This window comes from Xyrauchen texanus, chromosome 12, assembly GCF_025860055.1.
Source record: "Xyrauchen texanus isolate HMW12.3.18 chromosome 12, RBS_HiC_50CHRs, whole genome shotgun sequence".
Classification (NCBI taxonomy): domain Eukaryota; kingdom Metazoa; phylum Chordata; class Actinopteri; order Cypriniformes; family Catostomidae; genus Xyrauchen; species Xyrauchen texanus.
The window spans coordinates 33,478,993-33,505,614 of NC_068287.1; the positions used below are offsets into that span (position 1 = coordinate 33,478,993).

Sequence of the window (26,622 nt, forward strand, 5' to 3'; positions counted from 1 at the left end):
CACAACTCTATCGTATGTCTTCAAATTGCATTGAAATATGGTTCAAGAGTCATACGGACAACTTAAATAATATTTGAATGGTGTTTTTCTGGTGTTTATTTCTCCTTTTTAGAGCTTGACAGTACCTGGTGAACTGTTGTTGTACAGCAAGTAATGAATGACAATTTATAAAACAATTATATGGAAAAAATAAGGCAGTATTTGCACCTTGGTGCACATGAAGTGCTATTTACACCCCAGGGAAATATAATGACAAATATTATTTGCACCACAACCCTGGTACAAATAATGGCGTTACGCCCAACGCCACTGAAGCGACTCTCTCAATGTAGGTTGTCTTTCTATTTCCACTAGCCTATTGGGGTGCAATTAGTAGCACTGGGTGGCAGGTGTTATTTACACCTGAGTGCAAATTGTCACTCTGAAAAAACAACAGCATGGGGTTTGTATGTATGGGTTTGGAATGACATGAGAGTGAGTAAATAACCACAGCATTTTCCACTTGGGAGAACTTTTTCTATAAATTGTTGTTACCGTTTTTCATGTAATAGCGGACCTCTGCCTGGAACTCTCTCTGTCCTTCCAAGGTTTTCTCCACCTGCTGAGTGACTCGCTCACTTGTTTCCTGGCCATGCAGGAAGTGACATGTGCATGTCTTCTTCATTATCTCGGTGCGTGCAAACCCAGTGAGCTCACAGAAACCATCTGAACAGTACACAATCGGGTACCCCCGACTCCCCTGAGCATTTCCCAGCAGGAAATTACTGTCTATAGACAAAAAATAGACACATAAAGGAAAACAATTGGAAAAAGGAAGAGGTGTAAAATATCACTCACTATTCGTAAATGAATACAAATAAATTCAAGACATTTACCATCATTATGTGGAACGATGGATGTTACAGTACAGTACTCTCTCTGACTTTCTCTCGCTCTCTCTTTCTAGACTCATATGGCACATGCTTTAGATCACTGCTTGGTAAACTAAGGAAACTGTGTACTGTTTCTATAGCAACTTTGTTATTAATTACAGTTTTTGCAGGAGTGGCAATTATATAAGAACTGATTATGCTAGAGTGGCATCTGGCTCTCACTCCTGAATATATTAAATGTATATTTCACACAAAATTAAAATTCTCTCATTATTAGCTCACCCTCATGTCATCCCAGATGTGTATGACTTTCTTTCTTCTGCTGAACACAAAGATTTTATTGAGAAATATCTCCATACCATGCAAGTGAATGGTAACCATACCTTTCAAGCAACACAAATCACATAAAGGCAGCATAAAAGGGATCTATGTATCTCTAGTGGTTAAATCTTCAGAAGCAATATGATAAAAAAAAAAAAAAACAGATCAATATTTACTATCAATCTCCACTATCACTTTCACATTCTGAAAGTGAAAATGAAAGTGGAGATTTGTAGGAAAAAAGGACTTAAATATTTATCTTTTTCTCACCCATAGTGATTGCATCACTTCAGTAGACATTCAGTATATTAAACCACGGGAGTCATATGGATTACGTATGCTGCCTTCATGTGATTTTTGGAGCTTGATTGTTCTGATCACCATTCATTAGTTTGTGTTCAGCAGAAGAAAGAGAGTCATACACATGTGGGGTGGCATGAGGGTGAGTAAATGATGAGAGAAATTTCTATCCCTTTAATCTTAGTTACTTATTTTGAACCCGAAGTTGGCAGCCCCTTTTTTCTATACCAGTCTATTGGCTCACAATATAGGGTATACAAAAACTACACTGAAAATGTAAACTACTTGAAAAATTTACCCAGTCCAGTCTAATAGCAATAAGGCACTTGAGGCTGTTCTAGCAGTTGCACATGTATCACTGCCTCTTACCTTATTACTTAATTGTTAAATAAATGGAAAACATGCAATTTACCAATACCATGTTACACACTACAAATCTCCCAGAATATATTTCATCAATCCATCTGTTGAATTGTTCACTCCACCCCCATTTTCCCTTGTTTGTTTAAGAATCAGTAGACATCACTAAACTAAATAATGCTTAAATTACTCTTGATTCACTGACCTCATCAACCTCAGTTCACAGAACAACTGCAGAAATGAATGCGTTGTGACATATTAAACAAATAAGTGAATGAGTGTACAAGAGAATGAAGCAATTCATGTTTCCAAATAAGCAAATAATACTATTTAAGTAGATCAGATTTCATATTACCCAAGGTAGACATTTACAGTACATATAAGGTACTTGAGAGGATTTTGCCTCATCTGTTCATAATATTAGTTGATATAATAATCTAATAGATGTAAAATTATTCTGTTACAGTTGACATACAAAATTGTTGGCAAGACTGCCAGTTAGACTTTGCTCTTGTCTGCCCATTTTTAGTGTTTACAATTATCACAGGTTGAAATCTCTCTGTTATCTGATAAGATAGAAAGAATGCTGCGTGTTACACTTCTCTAGAAGTCAAAACAAAAGCATGCCATAATATGATCCAGAAATATGTGTTTTTAAATACTGGACAGAACCAGTTGTAGCACTCACTATTCAGACATCAGACTAAAACAATTCAGGATTCAACTCGTGCATGAGATTTGCTCAGAATTTGTTCGAATCATTTTATAGGGTATATTTTTGTTCTTTGGCAGCTCTCACAGTTTAATAAATTGACATTTAGTTAACATATATTGGATTTAGAAGCACAATACATGGATGTACATACTGTACAGTAACGTATTTATTTCATGGTATTGATGGTGTTTGTGGAACGCAGTTGTCAAGAAGTGCAACAGGTTTTAAACTGGAGACAGAAAAATCAAACACAAAAGTATTAACACAGTTTGAACATTTGAACAATTGAAAATGCCACTGCATTCATATTTATTTTAAATGCAGCAAGAGAGTTAAAAATAAAGCTACTAACACTAGTTCAGTTGAAAAGATGTGCACATACTGTTTGTTTGCGTACAGGCTTTCTCATTCATAGCATTCAAATACTTGAATGCTTGAAATAGTGTTAATGTAAAAAAACAACAGTTTTAGCACTTCCAGCTTTCTAAGATTGTGAGATGATACTGTGTAACTGAAAGCTACGATCATTATGTCCCACTGCACAGAATTGATATAAAGCTACTAAAATTATTTGGTAAAGATATGAACTGTTTCTTTGCATACAGGCTTTCCCATTTATTGCATTTAAATACTCACTGTTACTGTAAATAGAAGTCTAATAGAAGTCTACTCTTTTGATAGTTTCAGCTTTCTAAGACTGAGATGATACTGTATAACTGACAGCTATGAAAACAATCATTATGCACTGCAGTATTAACACAAGATGTTCTTGGTATCCAGTTGCTATGGAAATACATTAAAGAAAAAAAAAAACATATGCCAATGTGCTTATTTCAGTTGCTGAGGTTACCAGGAAACTGTGACTACAGTTTGTTTTTATTAGGCACTGCGAAAATAGAGGTTCATATCAATGCAATCTGAAGAAAAATACACACAGACACCGCACGCACTAAGAAATTGGCTTTTCAGAAAACTTAGTGTGACATTTCACTTACATTTATTCTCTATGCAGTACACTGCACAAATCACATTACCAAAATAGGAATATACAATACTGAAACTACTGTATGGTGCTTGCTTAAGGGCTTGAGTGCCTTAATTGCCAAGTGAAAGCTAATAACAACTGGAGATGCTACACAAAAACAGAATTAAGTTCAAACCGCGGTAATACTGCCACAGTACATATACCTACTGTAAATATATAAGATTAGGTGACTCTTGAAGAGGTCTCAAAGCTATGTGAAAATGTGGCAAACATACTGTACATTCACCCATACAGTACCTTTTGAGAATGAGAAAAATGTATTTTATTTACATTTGATTTACATTAGGAATGCAAATTCCTGAAATCTTGTCTTTTTGAAAATGTGACACTCACCATGAAGTCAAGCATGCCTTCATGCATTTTATCGTGATTGAAAACATGCCCACAGACTTATAAAGTCATTTGTGATATGGAACTTATTTGGAGCAACATGATCACACGTTAATTTGGCATGTTGGTCTGGAAAAAAGCTAGACGTTCTTAGTACACCCCAAAAAAAAAAAAAAAAAATGATTATGTTGTGAAGTAAATATAGCAGAAAAGATTAAGTACATTGAAGAAGTTAGTTTAAGTGTGAACTTGAAAAAATTAAGTGAATTCTACCTCAATTCAAGCATGTAAAATTAATACTCTAGCTTATACCTAAATATTATTTATGATTGTTTTTTTATTTTTACAATGCATCATCATGTATCAATCCTAAAGTAGAAAACCTCTTCATATTTATTTGCCAATTTGAGTTCTTATTACTGCTAAATGAAATACTAATTGAAATCCCAGCATGCACCGGGCTTGAATAATTAATGAGCTTGCATGATTCACTGTTTGTAGTTTATTTGCGCCATTTTTATTGCTGATTTTGTTGTTACATTTGGAAACTTTTTGTTTTGTGAAGTCTGAAGTTCATTTTCTAAATTAAGCGTCCATGATCAAAAAAATTATCTGTTAATTTTTACCATCATCTTGTTTTGTACACCAAATGTTGAGTTCTGCGTGCGCAACTATGTATCTTGTTGCTATTGCCTGTAATGCACAGTGACGTGTTTAATAGACTATATAACACACAGTAAGCTTCCATATGGAAGGCTTCCATATTTAATGTGGTACATGATTAGACATGTTTACAAGGAAAGTATAAATGTTAAATTTTTATATATAATGTTTTTTATTTATTTAGTAAGTACCATATACATCAGATTTGTAAGTAAAAGTTGCTGTAAAATTTAACTGAAATGTTAATTTGCTCACTCACTGTATTCAGTATTATGTCATGAAGTTAAGTAGATTTTACTTAATTTAATACTATTTAAGTTTACTTGGAAAAACCATGTGAAAAAACTTGCAAAATAAAAATTAAGAAAATCTTACTAGTCATGTTTTCAGTGTAAAACCAAATAATGAATAATTTGAACTGTAAAGTTGTTTAAATAATCATTTTTACAGTCATTTTAGGATTTTATGTTTTGTTGATATTACTTCTTCAGAACAACGAAGTTGTAAAATTGGCTATAACTTTACACAGAAAAGGTTAGTATGTGATTTTATTACACCAAAATCATGTTAACACACATATGGTTCATGTCTTCAGGCGAAATTTTTTAAACAGTGAGTATTTTAGCACAAACAAATACAAAAAACTAGAAATTGCCACCCATTCACTTCCATTGTAAGTGCCTCACTGTAACCCAGATTTTTTCTTTTTTTTTTTTAAAAAAAAGGGAGGGATGAGTCGAAATATAATATCAGTATTATGCTACAAATGCTGTTGATTGATTGAGAGAGAGGTGATGAAACCGAGACATAAACTTATTTATCGTCTTGTCTCTCAGTAACACGTGCACATAGTGACATTGTTCTTAAAAGTGACAGAGCACATTGTCAGCATGATATTTCAATATGTGAATTTTTTTTCATATGATTGGTCTGATTAGCTGTGGAGTGAGTTATGGACATTGCTTTTGTTAAAGAATTTTTACACAGTGAGACATTTTCTCTTCCACGTTCCAAAGAACCTCTGTAGGCACACCATGAACCAATTTGGCCAAACAATGTGCACAATTATTAAATGGTGATGAGTTAATTCTCAGTGAAATTGTCATAATCTTCACCACTTCTAAACATTCTTTCATCGTGTGAGCCATCACATGCAAAATGATCCCTTCAATTATCAAAATCTATCAGACATGTATATTCCATAAATATCTACATGGAATGTTTGTGATTTCTGCTAAATCTCTGGCCAGACAAGAAGATGGGAACTCGTAGTGTTACGTTCTGTGAGGATGTACAATTTATTGTTTTTTATAGAACTACCTCAGATTTGTTTCCTTGTTGCATTTCTTTTTCTTTTTTTTTTTTTTTTTTGCATGGATGCCATTTTGTGGCAATTTTCTGTTCACAATATAAAACTTAACATGCCAGAAATGTGTAAAAGTGATGATTTAAATATTTTGGGTGAGTTTTGCAGACATACAATAGAGTTGCGATGTCCCACAAAACAGTTGTGACAATTGCATTTACAGATTAGAGACAAATGAGCCAAAGCGATTGAGAAAAACTGTAAAAACTGACAATTTTCTAAATGCATAAACAACAGCAGAATTTTTATTTACACATAGATATGGAACACATGGAACAGTCACTTGGCCAAATATTAATATTATTGGCAATTTTACCAAGGGACAGATTCATTTTCTCCAAAATATTATAGAGTTTGATTGGAAGGAAAGTTGACATCAAAAACAAAATATACATGGAAAATATTGATAAGACTTTTATATTGGTATTATATTTCGACCACAAGGCCTCTAGGTGGCGATGATTTGCGACACAAATGTTTTCAGGCCTTATTTTGTTATTTTATGTAACATAACTGCAGAAGTGATGGTTATATCTGAAAAGTTCAGATTCTAATATATCAAACGATACCACGTGACTTATGTATTGGGAGAATTGAAAGTGTTAAACTTTTTGTGAAACATAGCGCCACCTTTTGGATGCTCTCTTTCTGGCAAGCTCTCCAGAGAGCTCATTTAGAGACTCCACACAGTCTAACTAGGCAGTATACCGACATCAGATGCTTCAACGTAATATCCGATATCCGGGCTGACTGGAAGGGTGTGAGCATTTGTTAGTGACTGTCAGCTAGAAAGTAAAATTGTGCCTCAAGTTAAAGGGATATTTCTCCCAAAAATAAAAATGATGTCATCATTATCTCATCCTCATGTTGCTCCAAACCCATTGTGATGTTCCTTTTTTTCTGGGAAACACAAAAGGCAGATTGTTAGCCTCGGTCACCATTGACTTTCCTTTCACTTTTTTGCTATACAATAAAAGTGAATGGTGACTGAGGCTAACATTCTGTGTAAATGATGAAAGTATCACCTGACTAATCCAATAACCTGTATTGATGGATCAGTCTCTTCTTGCCTATAACCCTCTGACTAACACCATTGAACCTGTTAGCTCAGAACAGATATAGCAAAAATCACAGGATGAAAACTTCAGCACACACTATCACATACACACTCACAGTTTAGTCGCCCCCGCTTTTACAGTTTTAGTCCTCTTTGAGTTCTCTCAAAAGATATCATGGAGGTAAAGAGGGAGGGAGAGAGAGGAACACTTATACAAAACAATCCCATCATCTACTGCCCTCCATCTTTTGTTTTCACAGAATTGTAAAGTAAATCTCCCACACTGCTGAACACTGAGCAGTGTTCTTGCTGAACAACACTTCAGGGTTTTTACAAGTAGCTCTGCTCTAAATTGTACAAATATAGACACACAAACAAACACTCAAAGCAACAGCCCAACCATGATTTATGCAGACAGCAAAAGGTCTCGACTAGTTCCAGAATGTTCAAATACACTCAAAAGATAGCTCTATGGCTGAACTTGATTCAATCGTGGACAGTGGTTCCACATGTTTAAAATTCATTTTCTTAATTTAAAATTACTATGTAATCTCAACACAAACACTTTGTGGAAAAAGCACCTAGTTGAGTTGGGTAAACCCAACAAAATTAGACTTGTCAATGTAACTCAAATAAATATATCTCTTTTATATATTTATGTACTAACTAGTCAAAGTGAATGTTAGCACAGTAAATGCATGGTGGTTGGAAGCAAGAAAATTACTGTCAGACATTTACCTGTCCTCGTCGTTATCTGAAACTCCAATCTTTACCATAATGGTAACCCCCAAAACTCCAACATAACAGAAACTCTTCTAAATCTCAACATAACATAACATTAAAAACTAACAAGTATCCCCTTTTATATTCATCTTGCACAAAAACACATAAAACAGCACTTAATTTGAACATTTACCCTCACTATCGATTGGGAATGAAAATGGAAATCCACTGCCCAGTTTCATCAATGCTACATTAACACCACAAAAGTATTCATGTAGTCCCAACTCAAATGGAGTAAGTAAACTTCCATTTTATACATTTAAATGGATTGAATGCAGTGAAATCAAGTTGTAACAAAATGTTCAAGAATCGTGTTAATTTAATTTGAGTAAACAGTAGGCAGATTTAAAGATAGATATTCAAAGATTTTCAATTTCTCAAGATGATATAAACACCTCTACAACCTAAATCTGACCTACTGACACAAAATCAACAAGACAACCACCCATTAATTGTACATCAACATCTCTGGATCAAGTTACAGTAGTTGCTTCATGAAGTGGAACTGATGGTGAAGTAGCAGCATTGTATAGTTAGAACAGATCATTTAATAAACAAAATAATGCTCTGTAAATGGTTATACTTTTAAAAATCTATGGATATTGATATGTTGTTCTTATTTATAAAAATGTGTCCAAAATTCAGGATGCTGAATTTCCATTTCAACAAAGGACTTAAACAGATAATATTAACCCTGAACAAAGGTAAAAATATGAAAACATTTTTGTTGTTGTTTTGTTTTCACCACATCAGGTAAAATCTGCCCAGGAAGGCCAGTCAAAGCCTTCAGTCACTGTTATTCACTTCATCTTTTTATTAATTGGAAGAGACAATGGATGGATGGATGGATGGATAGATAGATGTACAGTTGTCCTGATTTATCCTCTCACGTTCTCTTATGCACATACAAATCTGTAAAAAGTATATTTTTAACTTTAAGAAGCTGCAGAACAAGCCATCTCATCTGCAGTAACCAGAGAGTTTCAGAGCGAGGGTGAAATCTTAGACAGAAATTCCAGAAAGAGAAAATACTCACGTGTGCCATCAAAAAACTTGGCAATGGTGTCAAGAAAGGTGTTCTGAGGGGCCAGAAGCCCTTTCATCACCGGCATGTTGATTAATCCTCAGATATCCATCACATACAAAAAAAAATTTAAAAACGAGAACAAGAGACAAAATGGAGAGCAAGAGAGAGAGGAGAGGTGATTCTGTTTGAGGTTCGAGCTGTGTCGGTTGCTGGCTTAGATGAGGTGAGAATCGCTGCTTGTAAAGGACTGTATCAGTTCAGCAGAGTGCCTTCTGCAGTAGTAGAGCAGTCACCATCCACTCAATTTACTTAAATCTTCCATATCTCCACTGTAAAGACCTCTGCATTTATCATTGGCTGTGATATTGTGTTCACTTTCTAAAGCCATTCACTTCATGATCTCACCCTGCCCTGAATGCAGGCACTGGTACAGCCGTTCTGCACTTCCTTCAGTGAAAGAACTGGATTTTTCTGCCCTATATCTCTTAACGTCAATTCAATAAACAGGCTTCATCTCTTTCATTTGTTTGCGTTCCATCCTTTTCTCTTCAATACCTCCTCTCAATCTTCTTAAAGATTTTCCACACTTCACTCTTTACTTTTCAATTCCTATTAGTTGGGTTGTTCTTATATGTGGTCAAATAATGCTTTTCATCCTTCTCTTCCTTTTCATCTCTTGTGTCCTCTCTCTGAAGCAGGTGCACAATCTCTACTGCATCTCCTCTCCACTCAGTGCAATCACTTCACTCCTTTGTCCCTCCCTCTTTCTCTCTGTTCCCTTTGCATGCTCGCTCTTCCTCTATATGCCTCTCTCACTCTCTATCTAAACATAGAAGCACAGCAGAGTAACAATTAAAACTTTAAAAGAGCAAATTATCTATCTATCTATCTATCTATCTATCTATCTATCTATCTATCTATCTATCTATCTATCTATCTATCTATCTATCTATCTATCTATCTATCTATCTACCTACCTACCTATCTATCTATCTATCTATCTATCTATCTATCTATCTATCTATCTATCTATCTATCTATCTATCTATCTATCTATCTATCAAATAACTTTGTATTGTATTCTGGTTAAATAGAGCATAATCAGTCCCAATCCTTTGATAATTAGTATTTACTCTTACAGTGAAGCCCTGATTGTGGCTGGTGGATGCAATTATTCAGTATATTTGTTTATGTTATAATAATCAAGCCTGTAGAAAAACTTTTGTGCATACTGTATAACCAAATCAATGTAGCACAAGCTGATCTCTCTTGTGACCCTGAGAGACAGTTATAGAAGCTGTAATGGGAGCAGTACTATGAAAAAACACAAATAAAGAGACTTTAAGGGTTGAATTGGGTTTAAAGGAACAGAGACATTACAAAAATCACAAGAATTAGGAGAGAGAGAGATATGGTGTGAAAGGGAGAGCAGACCAGCCATCTGTGCTGAGCAGACATTTTCCTATATTACCAGACAAAGGCAACCTATCACTCTTGCACAGCTCGCACTGTACACACACTGGAATTTCTATAAAGGTAAAATCTGAAAGGATACAGCTCTGCATCAGTGCTTACTAACAGGGGTGTAGGAACAATTTGAAAATGTGTTGTTTTCAAAGGCAGTGGTGGTGGAGACACTAAGGCTCTTTCAAAAGCTGTGATCATCTTCCCAAAAGCCTGTCAGGTTGGTGCAAGCTGTCACTTGTTTTGAATGTGTTAAATAAAAAAAAATGCATTAATTACAATTATATCGGCAAAAATAATGGGTTTATATATCTAGTAACAAATTACAATAAGGTTGTATTCGTTAATATTAGTTCATTATCTTAGTTAACATGAAGTTACAATGAACAGATCTTTTTCCAGCACTTATAATGCTAATTTCAACATATACAACATTGAATTAAAAACATTTATCAACATTAGTTAAAGCATTATGAACTAACATAAACAGTTGTTGACCTACTATAGGTGACCTTAACTACTATGTACTTAACCATCTGATACAATGTACTTATTATATACATACATGTTATTGCCTTGTAATTATATTTAAATTACTTGCATTTAATTACATTTGTAGTTACACTGTTAACTTTACCCCTAACCCTAACCCAAATCTTACCCCGAAACCTAACTCTAACCCCTAATTCTAATCCTAACCCTACCTTTACTCCTAAACCTACCTGTACCTCAGCAGCAGCAAATGTGGGAATTTTGTAGTTATGCAGAAAATACATAGTCTTGTATGTATTTTATGTTAGTACAAAGTAGGCCACCTAATACAAAGTGTGACCACAATGGTTACTAATGTTAACAAATTTAACCTGATTGTAAAGTGTTACCATTTTTATTAGTTTCATTAATTGAGTTTCATAAATGTTTAACAAAATGTTGCCATAACATAGCCAATAATTAATTTTAAATACAGCTATGTCAGATACAATTTTGGGTAAGTTACTTTAAAATAGTAATCCACTACAAATGACAAATTTTTTTCTTCTAAAATTGTAATCAGATTACTTAATTATTACTTTATTGGAAAAATAACCACATTACTAATTACTATCAAGTTACTTATTAAAACACTTTTCAACTAATTAAATTCAAAATAATGTCTAGATTTGTTTTTTGTTCATTGTTACACTCAGCATCTCACATTTCTCCTTCACAACACCTCATTAGGGGGCCATAATCAATCTATTCTACATAAATAATATATTAGAAATAAGCAAAACCCTATAATGTACTTAATCGTAATTAAATTATTTGAAAGTCAGTAACTGTAATCTGATTACAATAATTAAAAATGTAATGCATTGCACTACTCTTGGATTTCAAAGTAATTAGATTACAGTAACTAATTACTTTGTAATTGGATTATACCAACAATGGTTTTGCAAAATTCTGTTTTTAGTTTACTTCAGATATTCTTCTATTCTTCATAAGTTTTCTAAACAGCAGATTACCTTTGTGATTCCTATACAGCAATGGTTCTCTACCTTGTTCGTGGAGGCCACCCAACACCAGGGGTACCTTAACGTATGGGCTTATAAGGGTTGAAGCCCAGTGGCCTACCACTTCCATAGGGCCCAGCTCGCAGCCATGGGGCCCATTTTCTCCTATCCATGTTCGTTGGAGGACCACGTTTAAAAGCTATCAGCAGGAGACACCGTTGTTGACATGGTGATAATGCGCAACCGTTAAAGATGTCTGTGTAGTGCTTGGTCAATGCGCAGCCCCCCCAGAGGAAACTTAAAGTTCCCCTGCCCAACACTGCACATTTTCCCTTTTCTGAAACACCTAATTCAGGTTGTAGAGTCTCTACTAATGAGCTAATGAGTTCAATCAGTTGTGTTTGATTAGGGAGATTTCCAAAATGTGTTGGGGGACCTGCAGGAACAGGGTTGGGAACTTGTGAACCACTGCTATACAGTGTGACAATGTGCCCCACTATAAGGTTGTTTTATAAAAAATATAATGAGAGTGTTAAATGAACTGTAAAAAGGTGGACATATTAAATCGCTTGTGGAGAAAAAACCTGCACTGAGAAATATTCACTGGGGTAAAAAGCCCCGGTCTCCCCATATTTTATAATGAACGCTACGCCCCTTTTGACTGCCGTCTGTTTTTATAAATATCCCGACTCAAAGAACTTGTTTAGAAACATTATTGTCAAGCCAATATTATTTTACATCGCCTGCCATCTGCTGACCATAAAACACACTACACAAAACTCGTTTTATAAAGCTTTATTAAGCTTCTGCCCTGCTTAAGAATAGGCTACAATAAAATGCCCATTATTAACATTTAGTCGTGTCCTTTTATTAATAAGAGAACGGATACTTTTCTGGTGGAAATATCACAAAACCTACTGAGGCAGGTAATTGTGGTTTTAAAACGCGACACTTTCGTTTTTGACAGGCGTCCACTTCCACCGTGTCCGCAGGTACAATGGGCATCAGCAGACACTCGAGGCCAATACTCACAGGCGCGCTTACGGTTCCTCCCGCGTACACAACCGGCCAGTGTCCGTTGTTCTCGAATCTCTTTCGCATAGTCAGGATTCCCGCGGCTTGATTTTTGGAACCTTGCAGGAGTTGTTGCAGGCGGTCTTGGAAGCGTCACTCGTCCACATTGCGTTTGGCAAGTGTGAGAATCCTGGCGGCGGCGTTATTTAATCGTCTGATGTGGCCCACGATGAAAATATCGTTCCAACGTCCCGCGCTGTACAGCAGTTTGTACAGACTGCATGATTTCGCGCCGCGCGTGCAGCAGGTGGCAACGCCTTCAGCGTCCCTCGCCAGGTGCGCCAATGGCGCCACGAGGAGCAGCAGCTGAACTTACTGATGTAAAGAGAGAGATGCGTTCTGGCAAAACAAGAAAAGAAAAAAAAAAGGATTAAATAACGATAAGAAGTTTTGGCTGAAATTTTCAAATCACCTTTCAAATAATTTTGCTTGCTTTTGCTGTTTTGGCGGCACGAGTGGGACCAGTACAATATTAGGCAAGTGGGTTTAATGTTGTGGCTGATCGGTGTACATTTGCAAGATTTAAAACAAATATTAATTAATAGATCAAAAACATAGCACACAATGATCCCATAGAGACTAAAGATCTTATGGTTAAAAATAAATAATAATAAAAAAAAACACAGAGAGAGAGAGAGAGAGAGAGAGAGAGAGAGAGAGAGAGATCCGCCCAGTATGATTCTGTGCTGTTTTTGAGTGACGGTTAACTGGTGAGACAGACTTGCTGCTGTACATGCACGTTCCAGTGAAATGTCTTCGCTTTGAATTATGGCACTATGGCAGGCCCTTCCAGAACACTTCTGCATTGCCTGGTCGCGTCTCTGCCTTAGGTGCTAAGATTATTGTGGGGATCCATCAGTGGTGATAGCCTACTGAGGTATGAGGTTATCTCAGCCGGTGTGTTCTTGGTCGGCAGATCTGTTGGCAATGTGGTCTTGTGATTTTTTCTCTCTCTAGCAAAAGAAATAAGGGGGAAAAAAGATTAAATAAAATAAAACTAAATAAATAAATAAAACAAAGCAGGATAATTAGATAAAAAGTAATAGTAATAATAAAATATGATGATTAGAAAAATTATGGTAGCAAAAATAACAGCGATAGAAGAATAGGTGGAAAATTAGTTAAAGAGACTGATATATTTGTAAATTAGATGTAGATACAGATAAATAAATTATAAGCATAGAATAATTCATATGGAGAAATACAAGACAACAATTGGAAGCAAAAAAAGGAATATGATTGGCATTGGGGAAAAAAAAGTTATATAATATAATAAATATAATATAAGTGCTGATTTAGGGACATGTAGCACGAATGTGAGTGTGATATTGCTTATATACAACAGTTCAATGAACAAGTAAATTTAAAAGAAATTAGGAAAAACCGAGTTCGATCATAAAAACGCATTTGTGCATAGAACTACTTTCTTAAGTGGATAAGATTCTGCTATTGCTGGTTCAAACCAAATGATGTGTCCAAGCCTCCATTTGTAATTCAAAAATGTCACTTCAGAAATAGTATCATGGCTTGTGCTGTTTCTAATAAGTTACTGGATAAACAAGGATGTGTGTGCATGTGTGTGTGTGTGTGTGTGTGTGTGTGTGTGTGTGTGTGTGTGTGAGAGAGAGAGAGAGAGAGAGAGAGAGAGGGAGATGGAGCATGTACGATCACCTGTTGCCACACCCATATTTATAATATAAATATATAATAGTGCTTTGACATTTACTAAGCTTTATATAATTTGTATATAAATTCATATTCAGACAATATTCCATTATAAATGTACATCAAAAGAAATATATGTGATCATTGCAAGGCATTAATTCACCAATCAAGGTATGTTGATGTTTAGAAAAGAAGCAATGGAGCAAAATTGTTTTTAAGTTTGTGTAATTTGTGTTTGAATATAACATAGCCTGTTTTTCTATGTTAATACCGTCTGTTAATAATTGTTGCCATTGTGTAATGGAGATTTTATTTTTCCAGTTGATCAAAATAGTTTTCTTTGCGATAGCTAGAGACAGAAGTATAGGAGTTGTGTGTTCCGGTATGGGAGTTATTTGTGACTTATCACCTAAAAGACATAATGATGGAATTGCAGGAATTTCACAATTAAAATAAACAGATAATTTAGCAGTGACTTCTATCCAAAATTTGGCAACAGATGGGCAAGTCCAGAAGGCATGAAAGTAGTCATCTTGGACATTGAGACTGCTGTGCACAAATTTCTCAAAAAAGAGTCCACTATTCCCATTTTAAACATTTTGTGATGTGTTAAATGTGTTCTATGTATGTTTTTATATTGGATTAGTTGTAAGTTAGTATTTCTGCTTAAATGAAATGTGTTTATGCAAACTTGTTTCCAGAAATTAATATCTGTGGTTATGTTAAGGTCTTTCTCCCATTGTTTAACTGGTATTGAATATGTTGTGTCTGTAGACATTAATAAAGTGTATTGTTTGGCCAATAATTGTTTTGAGTGGCTGATTTATTTATTTTCTCAATGAGTGGTGGTGGTTTGGGGTAATTGTTGCCAATGTTAGTTTTGATGGCACTTTTAATTTGTAGATAGAAAAAAATATTGATATTTGCATAGATTTTTCTGAATCAGCTCTGGAAATGTTATGAAATTGATGATGTAAATGTGTGATTCCTGTTGCTTTCCACCTTTCATTAACAATTGGAGATTTATCAATGATGAAATCAGGATTATGCCATATAGGAGCGAGCGAGTGTGGTGTTAAATGATTATGAGTGATTTTATTCACGTTCCACCAGCCAAGTAATGTTGTGCGAGTTACAATGTTATTGTATAAATCATGACACTTAATTGTATCAGTAATGAAGGGTAGGGTCTTTTTTTTGCATTCAGTCTGTTCCAATTGTAACCATGGGTTATGGAGAGGATTGCCATTTATCTATTTGCAATAATACTGTAATAATGCAGCTAGTTGGTAATAATGAAAGTTGGGTGCCCCTAATACACCCATGTTTTTGCTTTTGTGCAGTGTGCTGATACCTATTCTAGGGTTCTTATTTTTCCAGGAAAATGTGTTTATCTTGCTATTTAATGTGTGAAACCGTTTTTTAGTGGATTGTATCAGAATCATTATAAACAAATAATACATTTTTGGTAATATAGACATTTGTACTGTAGCGATTCATCCTGTGAGAGAGAGTGGTAGGTTAATTCAGCAATTTAAGTCGTCTTCGATTGTCTTTAGCAGTGGAGTGAATTTAAGATTAAATAAATCTGATGTGTATTCCTAGGTAGTTGATATTGCCTATGCTAAATGGAATATGCTTTATTTCTGTGTTCTGAAATGTTTTATTTATTGGTAGAATAGTAGATTTGGTCCAGTTTATAGTATAGTCTGATATTTTAGAGAAATCATTAATGAGGTTGATAGCTTCTGTAAGTGATCTTTCTGGGTTTTGTAAGTATAGTAGAATGTCATCTGCATACAATGAGATTTTATGGGTGGTCTTATTTAATATAAAGCCAGTGATATTATTATTTTGTCTTATGGCAGCTACTAAGGCTCTATGAATAATGTAAAAAGCAGTAGAGAGAGTGGGCATCATTGTCTGGTCCCTCATTGCAACTGAAATGATGGTGATATGATGTCATTAGCAATAACTGAAGCCTTTAGTGTACAATATAATTTTCTGATCCAGTGGATGAATGATTCTCCTAAACCAAGAGAAAGGGCCAATTTACTTTGTCGAATACGTTTTCATCATCGAGTGATAAAATAATTTTGGTATTTTGTGATTTACTGATATTCATGATATTAAATAAGCGGTGTATATTATTTGATGAGTGACATCCTTTAATAAATCCTTTTTATCTAGGTGAATGACACATGAGATTACATTTCTAGACATGTAGCAAGAGCTTTGCTGATTATTTTTATGTCTGTGTTAATAAGAGATAGCGGCCTATAACTTGGATAAATGATGGATCCTTATTTAGTTTAAGTAGAACAGAGAATAATGTGGTGTTCATGTGGTGTGGGATAGATGAACTGTTTTTATTTTCTGCTGTCATGCTTAAGAACTGTGGAGAAATAGTTTATAAAATTCTAGGGGGTATAATCATCATTTGTTAGTGGCTTTTCTAAGTCTTAATTCTGAGTTTAATTTAGTTTGGGTAGGATATGTTTAAATATTGGTAAATTTATTTATCATTGTCTTCTTTATCATAGCTATACAGACTTTCATAAAATATCTGAAAGGTTATTATTAAGGTTATGATTTTTTCTTGTGAGGTTTGGACAATGTTGTTTTCAGAGTTCTTAATTATAGGTATGTGTTCTTTCCTTATTGCGTTTAAGCAGGTTAGCTAAATATTTTTCTGATTTGTCGATGTGTTAAAAATGTGTGAATCGTATGCATTGTTTTTGAAATTCTACTTTTTTTGTGTAATATCTTCGAGTTGCTTCTTAATTCGGTTTATCTCTGTTAATGTCTGTTCATTGGGTTTTTGTGAGTAACTGTGGTGTAAGAGTTTCATTTGTCTTCAAGGTCTTTTTCTAGTTCTTGTTATTTCTTATGTTTATATGTGGAGTATGATATTATCTTCCCTCTCATTACTACCTTTGCTGTCTCCCAGAGTGTTGCCGCTTATTTGACATGTGTATTGTTTAATTCAATAAAGGATGCCCACTCTCTTTTAAAATACTCAATGAATTCTTGCTCTTGAAGTAATGATGTATTCATATGCCAAGGGTTCTTTTTTCTTTATGCATAGTGTATTGTGATTCAAAACAAGGATATTTTACTTGCTTGTTTCTCATTCATCTGCATTGAAGTTCCAGCCTCCAGTCTCATCGTAAGCAAATGTTCTGTCTATTTGTGGGTTGGTTATGGATTAATGTTGTCAGTTAGATTCGGTTCGGTTTATAAGTCTGCAAAAGCTGGCCAGTACTGAGATCCCATCTCAAGTTTCCCCATTAAGCAGCTGTGCCATGAGCAGCATGGTGGAAAGGGGTATGTGATTGTGGCTGTAAACTAAAGCCTATTGGCTATTTAAAAAAACAGAACTCATCCGACATGTCCCGCCCCCACTTCCTGGTTCAAACGGCATTTATCAAGGCAGATCACAGGGACATATATATATATATATATATATATATATATATATATACAGATGCTGGTCATATCATTAGAATATCATCAAAAAGTTGATTTATTTCAGTAATTCCATTCAAATAGTGAAACTTGGATATTATATTCATTCATTACACACAGACTGATATATTTAAAATGTTTATTTCATTTAATTGTGATGATTAAAACTGACAACTAATGAAAATCCCAAATTCAGTATCTCCGAAAATTAGAATATTACTTAAGACCAATACAAAAAAAAAGGATTTTTAGAGATGTTGGCCAACTGAAATTTATGAACATGAAAAGTATGAGCATGTACAGCACTCAATACTTAGTTGGGGCTCCTTTTGCCTGAATTACTGCAGCAATGCGGCGTGGCATGGAGTCGATCAGTCTGTGGCACTGCTCGGGTGTTATGAGAGCCCAGGTTGCTCTGATAGTGGCCTTCAGCTCTTCTGTATTGTTGGGTCTGGTGTATCGCATCTTCCTCTTCACAGTACCCCATAGATTTTCTATAGGGTTATAGTCAGGTGAGTTTTCTGGCCAATTAAGAACAGGGATACCATGGTCCTTAAACCAGGTACTGGTAGCTTTGGCACTGTGTGCAGGTGCCAAGTCCTGTTGGAAAATGAAATCTGCATCTCCATAAAGTTGGTCAGCAGCAGGAAGCATGAAGTGCTCTAAAACTTCCTGGTAGACGGCTGCGTTGACCTTGGACCTCAGAAAACACAGTGGACCAACACCAGCAGATGACATGGCACCCCAAACCATCAGTGACGGTGGAAACTTTACACTGGACTTCAAGCAACGTGGATTCTGTGCCTCTCCTCTCTTCCTCTGACTCTGGGACCTTGATTTCCAGTCCAGTCCTTTTTGTCTTTAGCCCAGGCGAGACACTTCTGATGCTGCGTCTTGTTCAAGAGTGGCTTGACACAAGGAATGCGACAGCTGAAACCCATGTCTTGCATACGTCTGTGCGTGGTGGTTCTTGAAGCACTGACTCCAGCTGCAGTCCACTCTTTGTGAATCTCCCCCACATTTTTGAATGGGTTTTGTTTCACAATCCTCTCCAGGGTGCAGTTGTCCCTATTGCTTGTACACTTTTTTTCTACCACATCTTTTCCTTTCCTTCGCCTCTCTATTAATGTGCTTGGACACAGAGCTCTGTGAACAGCTAGCCTCTTTAGCAATGACCTTTTGTGTCTTGCCCTCCTTGTGCAAGGTGTCAATGGTCGTCTTTTGGACAGCTGTCAAGTCAGCAGTCTTCCCCATGATTGTGCAGCCAACAGAACTAGACTGAGAGACCATTTAAAGGCCTTTGCAGGTGTTTTGAGTTAATTAGCTGATTAGAGTGTGGCACCCGGTGTCTTCAATATTGAACCTTTTCACAATATTCTAATTTTCTGAGACACTGATTTTGAGGTTTTCATTAGTTGTCAGTTATAATCATCAAAATTAAAAGGAATGAACACTTGAAATATATCAGTCTGTGTGGAATAAATGTATACATTATCCAAGTTTTACTTTTTGAATGGAATTACTGAAATAAATTAACTTTTTGATGATATTCTAATTATATGACCAGCACCTGTATATATATATATATATATATATATATATATATATATATATATATATATATATATATTAGAGGTTTCAAAAATATAAAATTATTATTATTATTATTATTATTATTTTTGTAGTCAACCTTCAGTAAGCAATCAGTTTCAGTCAAAAAAAAAAAAAAAAAAAGTTTTTCGTGTCAATAAAGTGATACTTGAGCCTTACTGATGATGGGGCTATGGTGGTACATAAGGCAAAAAAGGTTTGTTAAATTTGCTTTAGAGCAGTGTTTCCCAACCACAGTGCCGTGGCACACTAGTGAAATATTGCCAGTTGTGCCGTTGGAAATTATAAAGTTCCACAAAATAAATAAATGCATGGAAAATAGAATTATAATTTCAGGGATGCAATCTCGTCTTTTTGAGAAATTCGCCATTTTGAAACCATAATCGGTCACATTTGTGATTGTGAAGAGCAATTATTAATGTGCGACAGTGACTGATATTTATACGTGTTAAGGGTCTTTCACATGACTCACATCAGCACTGCAGAATACATTGAATCTATGAAGTGACTTTACACAAAAGTGTTTTTCACACACACACACGAGTTTGCTTCACCAATAATGTCTTTGAGAGTACTAAGCAACAAGAAATATTAAAAAACTGTCCAAATTTGTGGAGACATTGAATGTCTCAATTTCTTTTTATTAAATATTACCTTATCGTTTACGAATATCAGAGACCCCAATAATTAAACTAATTTAAATTCACCAAGAAAACGCTTAGACCTAAACATAAACGAGTCCTTTTATTACTTTCTGCTATCAAAGCAACTGCAAGTTTTTTCTCTCTTCCAAATACATGTTTTCAATATTTATTGTGCATACCTCTCGCTTTTTTACATGGCAAACTCGTAAAATTGCCCCTCTGTGATGCTTTCTGCAACTCTTGTCATGTGGAGGTCAATGCGGCGCTTGATGCTGGTGTTGAATGGAGCGCTGCCGCCTCGACTCAACTCATGTGAAATGCGCTTTACAATGACAAAAGAACATTACAGAAACTCAAAATTATTATTATTTGTCTATTATTGTGGTCTTTTCTGATAAAAGCCATGATCAGCAGTTTAAGCCTTGCAAGTTTTAATAAAGGAGAAGGTAAGGACATTATTGAAACTCACTATTACTGGATGAAAAATAATGCTCAGACTGAAGGAAGACTTGAGATCTGCCTTGATCTTTTAATGCTTAAACACTATAAAGTCTCTTGGTAGATTTCGGTCATGAACGACTCAAAATGATTCACTGACTCACTCATAGCATATAAGGTGCTCATTTGTCACCACCTAGTGACATTTCCAGAATGGGTCACTGAACTAATCATTTAATAAAATTGGACAAATTTGTGAAACAGAAGCAAGCCTCGCCAAAATACTCTTTATTTTGCAGCTAATTCTGCACAATTGTAAACTTGAATAAGTAAAATATATGGAATTGGTGCGTTAGTTTATCCTTTAAAAAAATATCCCCAGAAGAATTTTTCATGGACCAGTGATTGTCTTACCTTTTTCGCCACTCATGAGTTTGCATCCCTGTAATTTGTTGTGGCATTGCAAGAAAAAAAACTTCAAATTAGAAAAGAAGTAAATTTGTTGTTTTATCATTCCCCATTTAGCGCATTTGCCACCTGTGACCTCACACAGCGTAGCCTACCTATGTGACTTGTTTATTTATTTTGCATAGCCGAATTTCAAACATTACAAGTAAACATGCTACTAAGATGGACAGAAAACATGGACAAGTTCTTGAAAAGGAAAAACACTGAAGAAGGTTAGCCTATGTGGGATAGTGGTCTGCCATAGAATTTTATAGTTGTAAAAAGTGTGCCGTGGCAGAAAAAAGGTTGGGAAACACTGCTTAACTCGATACATTCTCAATGATTTGTAGCATTATTTTGTCAAAATAACCAGGAAACTCAAGGCAAAAATGACCAGGAGACATTTCTGATGTCATTCAGCTTTTATATAACATCATTTGGACTTTATAAATGACTAATATAATCTCAATCACATGTCATTTGACAATAATTTATTTAGCCAATCTATGTTTCACCCTCATCTCCAGAGCATTCATCTTTCCTTGTCCTGTGAGGTTTCCAATGAACGACTGATACAGAATGACACCTGTTTTTTGTTATCTGCAAATATAAAATGACCTTAAATTCAATTAACACCTACCCACAATAGTAACAGCAGTAATAACAATTCAGAATATTCATGAACAGGGTGTATTATCAGGTGTGAAAGTGTCCTTAATGAAATGAAAAAGTGTCCTTGACTTTTTTTAATTCTTAATTATTGAAATATTTATTTGTCTGATCCTCAGTGGTGCTGAGATAATAATTGTCCCAGAGTTTCTAGTCTTCCCAGTTGAGCCCGTCTCAACAGGAGATGTCCAGTTTCCAGTTATAAACAGGTTACATGTTTTCTTTTGTCCAAAATACACCATATACGCACCACACATACATACCGTATATATACACACATACTCACACACAAGACCTCTAGAGAAAGGCCCCTTTTAGGACCAAGACGTATTAAGCTGACAGTTCTAATGTTACCCAATTTAGAATAATCAAACAATGTTTGGAGAAGCCAGAGGTTGGAGTGAGAGAGCACAATCTGCAGTTCTGATATCAAATGAGTGTTTAGATTACTTCAGAATCTTTCTTTGAAAGCTCGATATATCTGACTTCCTTTTCAGTGGAGTAGCAATGCACCTCGTGAAAGTTATTGGGCTATCTGGGGTCATCTGGGATCAAGGAAGGTCAAAAATATATTAAATTGCAGAAAATGACTGATTTGCTAAAGCAGTGGTTATCAATGGGTGGGGTGCAGGTCTGTTCTGATAGGGTCACAGAAAGCACAGAAAGCGCAATTCTAAAATAAAATAATGAAATACACCAAAACATACAGTGGAGACCATAGTAAAGTTGTCACAATGCCTATATCAGTTACGATAAAATTTGTAGACAAAAGTCTAATGTGTAAATATGTGTTTTCTCTAGCAGAGCTTTTGTATGTTGGTTTAAAACAACTAGTTCTGTATTTTCACTATGATCATATTTTTGTTAGAACTCTCCACTTTCACTTTCACTTCACATTCTTCTTCTTTTGTTTTTGCCAATTTGCATTCTTTGTGCATATCACCACCTGGGTAGGGAGAAGAATTTATGGTAAAAAAAGGACTTAAATATAGATCTGTTTCTCAACCACATCTATCATGGTTATATTTAACCACTGGAGTCTTATAGATTACATTTATGCTGCCTTTATGTGCATTTTGGAGCTTCAAAGCTTTGATACCCATTCACTTGCATTGTGACGACCTACAGAGCATGTATCTCATATCCGACATGGCTTTTGTGGATGTGCGTCCAATCACGTTCTATAGTATTTTGCCACAAATGAATCTGTCCTATGATGAAATGGCTAATGATAATACAACATTTGGCCCAGTCTTTGTTCAATGTGCTAGGATGGTTAATCACAATTCAGCTTGTTTTCACATTAAAAAAAATTATATTCCTATTCAGCCTGTCATGATAATAGTTAAATATATTGTTGGACCTTTGCAATTTGCAGTAGTTTTAATATATATTTTAATACTTGATTTTTGTACACTTTTGTACAATAACGACTGTACTTGATGTCCAATGTAAAATCTGGGTCCTGAAGCAAAACCAATTGAGAAACACTGCTCAAGATTGGGGTTTACATTTGAATGAAGTCATGGCTAGAGGAGGTCTGATCACTTAATGCAAATCACAGCTGTTTTGTTTTACAGCAGCTCTGTCACAGGAGAGCAAGCTAGTGAAATCTTTTGAGACATGACTCCTCAGTGGGAATATCATTTTAAGACCTGAGCCTGCCAGGTAAAGCTGAGAAGAGAGCAAAGCAAAGTTAAACTGTCTCCTGTGTGTCCTTCAGTGACTCAACCCACCTGACTCTCTCGGTTTTCTCTATCTTGTTCTAAAACTGAGAAAATTGAATATTTGCTGTTTCATCTTTCTTTGTTGCTGTTTGTTTTGTTCTCTCTCTATCTGACTCTCTATCAGTGAAGGATGGTGTTATCTGTCTCAGTCTCATGGATAGTGTGGAGGAGTCGTGCGTGAGGCGGCAGTAGAGGTGAGGCAGGGGACGTAGAGGCTCCGTTCTTGACCAGGCCGCATGAGTGAGCAGCACAGTGAATCTGTCGCAAAGTGTCTATTGCCTCTCCTTTCGCATGCTTCAACAGGTCTGCCTGGCCCTGAGAGAGAGAGAGAGAGAGAGAGAGAGAGAGAGAGAGAGAGAGAGGAGACAGAGAGACAGTTAACCATTTAAAATTTCATTACAAATAGAATTATAGGGGAGACCAGTGCTAGCTGTCACACTTTTTAGTCAAAGAAATATTTCTCAGGGTAGGTTTATTTTGCAAAGTCAATTTCTGTATATGCAAGTAACTTAAAACGGTATTGAACATTTCCACTGTTATTGCCTTGGGGAAAAAACAAGATACAGTTCATTAAACACACACTGACCTTTTGTGACAACATGGCCTAAAAGCAGGGCATTGTATGGGGTAAGCTGCCACAATGGAAGGTGATGTAAGCAATTTTAGCCGTTCCGATACTTCAATGAGACTGAGCAGTTTAATTACACGCGAACCCCTAAAAACAGCCCTCCAAAAGATAGCATTGAGACATACAGGGAACAGTAGAACAGCAAAAACAACAGCAGCAAAATAGCGCCCTTAGCTGACAACTGTTATGATTTTTAATATGGCATTAACCTCGTGCGACTCTGCATTTTGTTTTCGCCATCAGCAAAACATTATTTAAATTAATTTAAACCGACTGAATACTGTTCACAATACCATAGACTGTCATTTAAGGGTTAAACTTCTGCTGCACTGAGTCACATGACCAGGGGCGTGTCTAGAGCATTTTCAGTGGGGGGCCATGCTGGGGCACTGCCTCCAAACGGGGTGGCCGCCAGTGACCAAAAAAATAAAGCTAAATTCTACAGTATATTACGTAAATCCTATTGATTTTATTTATTTTTTTTTTAACTTGAATAAAGTTACTTGTAGTAATAAATGTAGTAATAAAGCACATTTTTGATTAATTTAGTTTTTTGTCATCCCTGTATATATCCATTAAGTTAAATTTGCCAGTGTTTAAAACTAACAAGTTTATAAAATAAAAGCAATTTTAATAATGAGCAATTTTAAAAACCCAGAAGCAGAAACGATGTCAACTATTTTCTTTTAATTAGTTTGGCCATTACAATATACAGTAGTTTTATTCATAATCTCTTTCAAATAATAATAATTTAAAAAAAAAAATCCCCCACTGTAATAATTCAAATGGTTTGGCCAAAACATCATAGTGTTTCATTCAACATTTCTTTCAGATTAATTTACAAAAAAGCTGAGTAACACAGAGTTAAAGTTTTAGCACTGTAAATATGGAACCATTACATTGTGCTCTGCTAATATATTAAAGAACAGTCTTTAGTTTAGAAACAATAAAAACAGTAGCAGAAAGAGAGGAAAACAGTCGAAAAAGAAAGAAGGCAGACCTCAACTAAAACAGCTGGATTCTTCTGTTTCAGTGGTGACTGGCAAGCTCACCATTATTATTTATAATGGTTGCAGAGTTATTATCTATATTGATTAAAAATAATGGTATTGAAGGTCTTTCAGTGTTGGATAGACATATACTTATAAGTCAGTTTGCTGACGATACAACATTGTTTCTAAAGAATGAATATCAAATTCCATTAGCTTTACATTCTATTAACCAGTTTTCTAAAGCTTCAGGGTGACATTTAAACCTAAACAAATGTGTAATGTTAACACTGCATGAGTTTCCTTTGCAGTCATTATCTAATATACAAATTAAAAGGGAAGTTAAATATTTGGGGATTATTATTTCTAAAGAGAAAGGTTCTGGAGGTTATGGAGAATAAAAATGTGTTGAATAACATAGATAAATGTAAGTCCATATTGAATAGATGGCTGCAGAGGGATCTTACAATTTTTGGAAGGGTTCTTTTATCTAAAATGGATAGTTTGTCCAGACTCATCTATCCAGCCTTCTCCTTGCCCATATTGACACGAATGATTAAATTAATAAATAAGGTGAATTTTAAATTTATTTGGAGAAATAAGTGTCAGTACATTAGAAAGGAGGACATGATTAAAAAATATGAAGACGGTGGGGTGAATGCTATCGATTTTGACATTATGAATGGTGTTTTGAAATTGAAATGGTTAAAATCCTTCATTCAAAATAGCCACTCCTTTTGGTTTATTGTCCCCAATGCTATCTTTAACAAACTGGGGGGAATACACTTTCTGTTATGTTGTGACTTTGAGTGCACCTCGTTACCAGTTAAACTTTCAGCCTTCCATCAGCAAGTGCTGATCTATTGGAAACTATTGTTCAAACATAACTTCACTCCTCACAACACTCCAGTTTTGAATAGTAGATATATAAAATTTGGCAGAAAATCTGTATATCTTGAAGAATGAATATCTAAAGGGATTTGGGCTATTGCCCATTTCTTGGATGATAATGGAAATTTGTTACTGTATAGAGAGTTTTGTGAGAAATTCCAAGTACAGTGTACCGTTAATATTTTTAACGGTACAATATTTTTAACTTCTCCAGTTTTTTTTTTTTAACTTCTCTAGAAGGTTATGATTTTTGTGATAAAAAATGTACAAATAGAGTCATTAGAATTTTTTTTTTTACAGGCTTATTAGCCAAACCCAATTAGACGGGAATACGTGCTTAAAGATTTTGATAAGGTTGAAATAAAAAAAATTAGGACAAATTATTTGTCTTTTCCTCTCCCTCCTAAAGCTAAGGAGGTGAACTTCAAAATTTTAAATGTGATTTATCCTACTAAAGAATTTTTAAGATTGAAATTTAATTTTGATGTGAATAATTGTGTTTTTTGTGAAACAAATATTGAAAATCTAGAGCATGTCTTCTTTGATTGTGATCTGGTGCAACCCTTTTGGAGTGA

General features: G+C 35.1%; 2 protein-coding genes across 2 annotated transcripts in view; both read right to left on the minus strand.

Annotated features, from left to right (window-relative positions):
- LOC127652630 (potassium voltage-gated channel subfamily H member 4-like) overlaps positions 1-9,179 on the minus strand; it is a 35,066-nt gene extending 25,887 nt beyond the window's left edge. The window contains exons 1-2 of the mRNA XM_052138885.1: positions 8,849-9,179; positions 535-768 (exon numbers count right to left, since the gene is read on the minus strand). Coding sequence (XP_051994845.1) covers positions 535-768; positions 8,849-8,924 — 310 coding nt within the window. The 5' untranslated portion in view covers positions 8,925-9,179. The remainder of the gene's footprint in view (positions 1-534; positions 769-8,848) is intronic.
- A 12,386-nt stretch (positions 9,180-21,565) lies between these two features.
- LOC127652629 (inactive phospholipase C-like protein 2) overlaps positions 21,566-26,622 on the minus strand; it is a 112,439-nt gene continuing 107,382 nt past the window's right edge. The window contains exon 6 of the mRNA XM_052138884.1: positions 21,566-23,854. Within this exon, the coding sequence (XP_051994844.1) occupies positions 23,660-23,854 (195 nt within the window). The 3' untranslated portion in view covers positions 21,566-23,659. The remainder of the gene's footprint in view (positions 23,855-26,622) is intronic.